Source organism: Silene latifolia, chromosome 4 (assembly GCF_048544455.1).
Source record: "Silene latifolia isolate original U9 population chromosome 4, ASM4854445v1, whole genome shotgun sequence".
Lineage (NCBI taxonomy): Eukaryota > Viridiplantae > Streptophyta > Magnoliopsida > Caryophyllales > Caryophyllaceae > Silene > Silene latifolia.
The window spans coordinates 6,381,972-6,390,716 of record NC_133529.1 but is presented as its reverse complement, the minus strand read 5'-3'; the positions used below and the strand labels follow the sequence as shown (position 1 = coordinate 6,390,716).

The 8,745-nt window shown below is 36.0% G+C and overlaps 1 protein-coding gene across 1 annotated transcript; it reads left to right on the top strand.

Annotated features, from left to right (window-relative positions):
• Positions 1-1,560: 1,560 nt before the first annotated feature.
• LOC141652740 (F-box protein CPR1-like) lies at positions 1,561-5,596 on the top strand. Its single transcript, XM_074460333.1, has 3 exons — positions 1,561-1,735; positions 3,304-4,705; positions 5,481-5,596. The coding sequence occupies exon 2, from the start codon at positions 3,432-3,434 to the stop codon at positions 4,689-4,691; it is 1,260 nt and encodes a 419-aa protein (XP_074316434.1). The 5' UTR covers positions 1,561-1,735; positions 3,304-3,431; the 3' UTR covers positions 4,692-4,705; positions 5,481-5,596.
• Positions 5,597-8,745: the final 3,149 nt, after the last annotated feature.

The following is an 8,745-nucleotide window of genomic DNA, read 5'->3' as shown; positions in this document are numbered from 1 at the left end:
AGTTTGTAATAATTAGTTAAAATTTCTAAGGAACTTAGATTTAAATCTCTTTAAGAGCAATTTTATGGAGTATTTATGATCTGAGGGTATGAGATTATGTTTAATAGACTTAAGGTGCTGTTTGGCCAAGATTTACAAGTGCTTTTACAACTGAAAAAATAGAAACTAGGCCAAACACTATAAATTAGATGGGTGTAAAACAACTTTTGAAAAGTTAAAACTTAAAAAAAAAGCCACTAAAATCAGAAGCTGCAAATACCTACTTCTACTTCTACTTCTCACAATCTCTACTAGATGGACAATTGTTTTGGTTTTTTATTTTTTGTACTCTATAATTATAATATTTTTCACTCTATTATTGCTTTTTTTTTTAATCGACTGCTTCTAATGGTAAGTTCTTTAAGTCATGTGGATATTGATTATTGCTATATATTTACTCCGTATATTGCTTATGATTTGGGTTTATGGTATTTTTTAAATATAAGCTCAATATTAATTATATAAAAAGGAAAAATAATTTACGATTTGAGATGAAAAGAGCATGAGACGACCCTTTTAATAATGTATAAGACCGCCTTTCAGTGTGAGACGATCCTTTATATGTAAAAATTGAATGTTTGACTTATAAAAGTAATATCTCATAGTATAAAACTATAAGACAGTCTTATTTTATAATTATTTTTTCTTTGGCTAAGTACGTAGTAATTGTTTTGTAGTTAAATTGCCCACCAATATAAATGCTTAATGCTTTTGTTTATAGTTTGACTATTATATTTGTATGTGAGTTTCATCATCTTGCAACATAATAAGTTGATATTGCAACTTTCTAATCGAGGAGATAACATCGGTTATGAATATCATGATTATGAGTATTACACAATATAAAATTGCGGTTATAACTATGACATTACATAATTTTTATTAGAAAAAATACGCTTAAAGGTGAAAAGTTTGACAAGTATAATGCAGACCCAAATTATATAGTAAACAAAAAAATCAAAAAAGTCGAATAAAAGTAATTAGGCCAAACACATCAAATTTGGAAAAAGTACTCTTACAAAAGTTAGGCCAAACAGTCACAATTTTTTCAAGAAGTAGTTTGTGGAAAAACTCATTTTAAAAAGTAAAAACTCTTTTAGGTAAACTTGGCCAAACATTACCTAAATCTGTCATAAAGAAGTGACTGCGAGTTTATTTTTTACAAAAATAAAAAATATATATTAATGATAAATTTATAAGATATAAAACTTTAAATACTTTATTTAATTAACGGTTTTTCTATCCTATGCCCACTAGGCATAGGATAAGAAGCTAAAATAGGAAAGTATTAAATGTATTTTTTGTGAATAAAATTAAAAGTGATGAGATATTACAATTTCCCATGAAAATATCATTTAATACTTTCTATTTTTGGTTTATTATCTAATGCCTAGTGGACATAGGATAGAAAAACCCTTTAATTAAATATAAAGTTCAACGCTAAATAAAGATGGTTTGGATAAGACACACGCCAATATTTTTTTTAGACAAACACACACGCCAATATTAGTTTGACGCAATTCACAAAACCATCAGTCCCTACTTCCTAGTCCACTACCTCATTCTCCAACTTATTCTTTAATCAAATCAGAATAATGCACAACCGCGAAGCTGATTAGCACTGAAAGACCGCCACGGCGCCACCTACTAAAGTCACCGGTAACCGGCATTTCCGTTACCGTCACTTATTTATTGGGTAATTCACCTTTTTCCTTTTAATTCGTTTAATATAATGCACATTTTTTGTAGACGGGATGTGATTTGGGGATTAATTTAGGGTTTATGTGTTTCCTTGGTGTTGTTTTTGATCGTTTAAGTTTCTTATTATCAATAATTCTTATTTGAGACCGTCTTAACTCGTCTCTCACCCCCAATTAAAATAGTGGTTAAAATAAAAGCAGGCTGTGTAGTTTTTTTGGCTGTGTAGTTAAGACTGTCTGTCTTTTGTATGATTATGCTTAAAAGGGGAAATATGAAGACCATTAATTTAGTTGATTATGAAATTCTTAAGTTATTTTAAAATTAATCCCTCCGTCCATGTCAATTGTTGTCCTTTGGTTTTGGCACAAAAACCAATGAAAGGACAGGGGCCCATTATAAGATGATAAGTGTGACCAAGTTGAGTGTGAATGATCAAATCGCTCACCAAATGCAGTCCTAAAATAGAAAGGACAACAATTGACTCAGACCCAAAAATAAAATAGGACAACAAATGACCGGGAGAGAGGGAGTATAAGTTAGTGTGACAGGGACGGAGAGAGTACACTTTACAAACCAAAGGTAAACAATGGCCGAGACGTGTATGTTAAACATAACTGTCTCGGTCAAGACTCAAGACTAAGAGCATGCACATCCAAGAGGAGAACATCATCCTCTTATTTTTTCACTCTCCATCTCAAATTTTGACACATCACAATATCTTTCATCTCACTCATTTTCTCTTTTCTCCATCCTCTTCTTAAAACTCTTCTCATATTTTTTCCACATCAAAGAGGATCCTCATATTCCTCCTCTTTCAACCTTTTGTTAACAAAAAAAAAAAAAAAAAAAAAACAAATTACATTCCACATGGTAGATGATGGTGGACTAATGGGCACAAGGGCCAATGTTGTACATCCTCTAAAAGTAGAGGAAGTCTTCCTCTTCCTCTTTCAAAGAGGACATCCAATATTGGTTCCACATTGAAGAGGACATTCTCTTAGATGAGAGAGTACTAAGAGGATGGTACTTCCTCTTCAATGTGGGTGCTCTAATAGCAACATAGCACAATGCCTCAAAGTCTTGCTTATGCCGTTGGGGTTTGATATACGCAACCTTACCCTGTCGAGTTTCAGATGCTAATATAGTAATACAGGAGATGCTATAGGTAGCACAAACTAAATTTCAGATGCTAATGCATCTACTTATCAACCAAAATTCATAATCCGTAGATCAAACAGACCGAAATGAAGTTCATCTTGAGAATAAGTAGACTTGTAGAAACTTTAAACTTTCGGAGGCACACTTATGTCGTATAGAAGCTAGAGGTTCCAATTGTCAATGTCTGCTTACGGCTTCTAGGCTTCTAGCGCAATACTCAAACACTGTTAATTGTGCAAAATTCAGTTGTTTGAAGAGACAAAGCATCTCCAAAGACTTGAATATTGAACAAATAAGACCATAAGTTATCAGTTGAAGATTATAAGACTAATAACTAGTTTTATCCACTAATAAGGTTGCGTTTGGATCTGTTTTCACACTATGTTGGTTTAAATTGCATTGCAGAAGATGAACTGAAACCCTGTAGGGTTACTATTTTCAGTTATTAAACCAAATGAAATGAACTTCAGGGTTTGTCATGTAAAGAGAAGTTATATCAAATAAGATCTAAAGGCCTCCAAAACGGTACTGCTATGGCTGCTGTCCGTAATCCCTCTGCCAAAAGAACAATGATTTCTATCCCAACTGAGATAATAACTGATGAGATCTTACCCAAATTACCCGTCAAATCACTTGCCCGCTTCAAATGCGTTTCCAAATCCTTCAACACTTTGATATCATCCCCTGAATTCATCAACATTCACCTTCAACAATCCCTCTCGTCAAGCACGAACCGCCTGCTTATTCTTACTGAAGAAAATGGCAGTGATCTCTACTCGTTAGACATCGACTCGCCAGATTACGACACCACTGTCATTAACATCCCTTTACCGCATACCCTAGACTATTGGTTGGACAATGGCGTTGTTTCCATTGTGGGTTCAGTTAATGGCTTGCTCTGCGTTGGAATACTACGTTACATTGACGGACCTGATGAATTTAAGCAAGTCGTCATCAACCCGTCTACAGGAGTATTTCGAGAAGTTCCGTACATAGACATACCTATATTGGGAAACGCGATTCGAGTTAGCTTTGGGTTTGGGTATGATGACATAAACGACGATTATAAAGTTGTCAGGGTTGTGGAAAATGCTATTCAATATGACCCTTATCAAGGGGACGAGTTATACAACCGGGAGGTGATGGTGTATAGTCTAAATGACAATACATGGAAGTTGGTTGAGGATGTACATCGACCTATATATTCATTGCGGGTGCGTCATAATGGTGTTCTTATGAAGAATCATTTACTTCATTGGATTTTTTGGTGTTTAGATATGTACTACATTTATTGTTTTGATGTTCGATCTGATAAATGGGTTGACGAGGTGCCTTTGATGGACTTATTCACTGATCCCATGGCTGATTTTATCGAGGATAACGAACATGAGAGGGTTCATGTGGTAAACCTCGGTGTTCTTGATGGTTGTTTATGTATTACTGTAACACGCGCAATGTCTAATTTGTCTGATGTTGTATGGATGATGAAAGAGTATGGAGTGAAGGAGTCGTGGATTAAATTGTTTGAAATTTCTCGTTGTTCTCCTTGTTGTTGTAAACCTTGTTGTTACTACTTCGATGGCCCTTATGGTTTCCGCCAAGGCTCAAAACAAGAGGTTTTGGTTCGCAGACCACTTAAGATTGCTGGACTATTTTGGTTCAATATAGGATCGGAAGGCTATGGTAAAACTGAAGAAATAAGTGGGATTCCTGTTTTCGATCAAGCGTGCTTTTTTACTGGTAGTCTTGTTCCGATTCCTGGTAGTAAGCCGATTATATCGCCAGCTGATTAACAAGCAACGCCACGGTAAATGTTTCATGATTTGTTCAGTTTTTTTATTTTATTTTCCTAAGTTAGTTTGCTTAAGATTGAATCATCTAGATTGATTCAAGACCCTGTCTTTATTGGCCGGACTTATAATCTGGCCTAACGTTTACTTGACTCGCTTTTGTCTTACCAGTCCTGCGCCTGTACAGTTGCATTCGTACTGTATGACTAAAGTAGAACATTTTGCTATAATGTGAGCCGATGAAAATCGACTTATCTGAAGGAATACTTGAGATTTAACCAGTGCAGGATTATGGCGATTGTAATTTGGGTGAGATTGTTGTCAAAAGATTTTGAATATATTTTGCAACATAAACCCCTTGTCCTAAAACTTTGGAGAGACGGTCTCTTACTAAGTTATAAGAGACCACTCGTATGCAAAATAGAAGTGTGATTGCATTTAAATTGAGTGCAAAGAGTACCCTCCCTGTAAAGACATTTGTACAAAGAGATCGGAACTGAAACATATCCATTTTAGTCTTGGAGGCCACCACGTTTACTTGTAATAAAGTTGTAATATTTCGTGCTTATCTTGCATGAATGGCTACGTGCCTTTTATTTGGATAAAAAACCATCTGGAGTAATTTTCTTACTTTTCTAGATAATAAATACTTAAATAGCTTGTACTCCGAAGCTTGGAGGATACAACAAGTTTCGATCCCGTCTTTTACATACACAAAAGTAAGTAAAGTCTTCTCTATATTCCGACTTCGTCTCAATTGTTGACAACGTTGTTTTATTTACTGTGTCACAGGGTGAATACATTAGAAACTCTGTATTTCCGAGCTGAAGAAAAAATATTATCCGCTCATAAAGTATGTATTTCGTTATCCCGTTTTTTACAAGTTTTTAAATGTGACAGGTCTCACAAGGACCGGATTATTGACTTCTAAGTTCTATCTATGAACAGTCCTTTCGGAGTACAGTATTTATTGTTTCGATCTTCAATCTGAGAAATGGGTTGACCCGGTACCTTTGGTGGACTTATTCACTGATCCAATGGCCGACTTCAACGAGGAAGAGAAAAATATGAGGTTTATAGTGAGAAGTCTTGGTGTTATTGATGGGTGTTTGTGTTTTACCGCGAGATCTAAGGTGTCTAATGTTGTATGGATGATGAAAGAGTATGGAGTGAAGGAGTCGTGGATTAAGTTGGTTGAAATTTCTAGTTGTTTACATTGCTGTCATAGTCCGTGTTGTTATTACTTCGATGACACTTATGGTTTTCGTCAAGGCTCAAAACAAGAGTTTTTGGTTCGAAGACCGGGTAATATTGCTGCTGGTCTGTTTTGGCGCAATATTGGATCCGAAGCAAATGGTAAAACTGAAGAAATAAGTGGGATTCCTGTTTTCGACCAAACTTGTTTTTTTACTGGAAGTCTTGTTCCGATTCCTGGTAGTAAGCCAATTATATCACCAGCGGATTAACAAGCAGCGTCCCGGTAAATGTTTGGTTATTTTTACAGAATTTTAATTTTTTTTTTTTTTTTTTTTTTTTTTGGAAGAAAAGAGCATGAAATAAATAACAAACCAAACCAAGTCAGAAACAGTTACGAATACATCACGGGGGGGGGTCGGGAGAAAGCGGCGTGCAAGCCAAAACACAGTCTAAAGTGCATAAATCTACTACAAACGGAGGGGGAAGATCCCACTCAAAACAACCCAATAAAATGCTAGAGTCTCTAATGGAATGATGAGCAATGGCATCCGCAACACGATTGGCCGATCTCTTCTCAAACACCAGCTTCAAATGAGGGGAGTCCTGCAAGAGGGCCCTACACTCAAGAATGATGTTAGTAAACGGACCAATGGGGGCAGAGGGGCATAAAATAGTGGTAACCGCATCAAGACAATCAGAAGCAATTAAGACATTGTTCACAAGGACTTTAGAACGCAAAAGCCCATCCCGAATGGCAAGGATCTCACAAAGGTAAGGGTTTTGACCAAGGAAACGGGTGGACCATCCTAATACCCAGGAACCAGAACCGTCTCTGATGAACCCGAATTTTAATTTTCATAATGAGTAAAGTTTGCTTAAGGTTGAATCATCTAGACTAATCAAGTCTCTGTTTACAATATTACCAAATATATAATTTCCTAATCCTATTATGGGAGATGGTTTCTCAGAAGACTTACTGTTTCCAAACATTACCAAATATATAGTTTCCTACTCCCAGTATGGGAGACGGTCTCTCAGGTGACTTACACTTTCCTTATAGCATTGAATCTCATATATAAGGAAAATCTTGAACCTTGTTGACTAAACTTTGAGGCACGTCTTGAAGACTTGAACCCATATTACCAAATATATAATGTTTACAATATTACCAAATATATAATGTCTTCGCTACCAAAAGACATTATAACTCATGAGATATTCTCGAAATTATCCGTCAAATCGTTACTACGCTTCAAGTGTCTTTCCAAATCCTTCTACGCATTAATATCATCTCCCGAATTCACCGAAATTCACGTTCGTGAATCCCGCTCCTCGGACGAAAACCGCCATCTTATCCTCGCTGGTAAAGATTGTCGCAATCTCTATTCAATTGACATAGACTCGCCTGACTCGGTCACCACAATTCCCTTACCACAATTCCCAGACGAGTCGAGTCCACGTGAGGTTTCAATAGTGGGCTCAATCGACGGCTTAATTTGCGTAGGACTCATAGGAGGCAGACATACTTTTCCTACGTCTAAGCATGTCCTCATCAACCCTTGTACAAGGGTATTTTGGGAAATTCCTTACAACCGTACACTATCTAAAGCTCCATCCTGGGGGAATATTTTGGTCAGTTTTGGGTTCGGGTTTGATGATTTAAACCGTGATTTTAAACTTGTCAGGATTATGGACTTACTTGGCGAGCGTGGACCATTAGGTCCTGTCATTAGGGAGGTTATAGTTTATAGTTTAAATGAGAATACCTGGAAATTGGTAGAGATTGTAAATGACCATATCGGTACAATATTTATGGAAAGACCAACTGATCTAACGGAGAGACAAAACGGTGTTCTCGTAAAAAATCATCTACTACATTGGGTGTTTTTGGTTTCAAATCAGTACTATCGAATTGGTTGTTTTGATACTCAGTCCGACAATTGGACTAGGGACGTTCCTTTGCCGAAGGAGTTATGTAAAGCTACGAGCAAGTTTCGTGTACGACATCGGACCAATATGAACGGGAAAGGACTATTCTGGTACGACATCGGACCAAGGAGTTATTAATGGCTGCTTGTGTTTATCCACAACTACAGCTGTATTGGAAGAAGTATGGATGATGAAAGACTATGAAACAAAGGAATCTTGGGTTAAGTTGTTTTGTATTGATCAATTTGATTATTCTTCTTATTATCATTTCTCCCCACCTTTTTTTTGTTTTCGTAGAGAATCAAAAGATGAGGTTTTGGGTACCAATATGAACGGGAAAGGACTATTCTGGTACGACATCGGACCAATAACATACGGTAAGAAAGAAAAAATTAAAAGAATTCCAGCTTTTTTCGAAGGGTGTTTTTTTACTGGAAGCCTTGTTGAAATTCCAGGTGGTTGTCATATCAGTCGCGATAAGCTAAATGATTTATTTTATGAATGCTAGTAATTAAACTCTGATGTTATGTATCAAGATCCAATGTACTTCAGTACTTGCTAGTGCAGGATTATTGCGATTATTGTAATTTAGGTGAGATTGTTGTTGTCGGAAAATAAGGACATATCTAGGGATGACAGTCCCACCCTTACCCTGTGGATATCCATCCACCCGAAATTAAATGGGTGGGATATGGATGACGAATGTTTTTCGAATTTAGGGTAAGATATGGATATGAGGGAATTTAGGGTGGGATATGGATTATCGTCTCTCACCCGCTTAACCACCCTGTGGATATCCGAAATTAATATTTATAATTAATTTTTTATTAAATTAATAATTATTTAGGTCATTAATGATTTCCCTTCAAAAGTATATTTTTTTTATCAGAAATTTTACTTAATTTTAATATCATACTGTTATTTAGGAAAA

Bases quoted from the DNA above. Each gene is read 5' to 3' on its own strand.
- LOC141652740 (XM_074460333.1), top strand. From the start codon at position 3,432: ATGGCTGCTGTCCGTAATCCCTCTGCCAAAAGAACAATGATTTCTATC.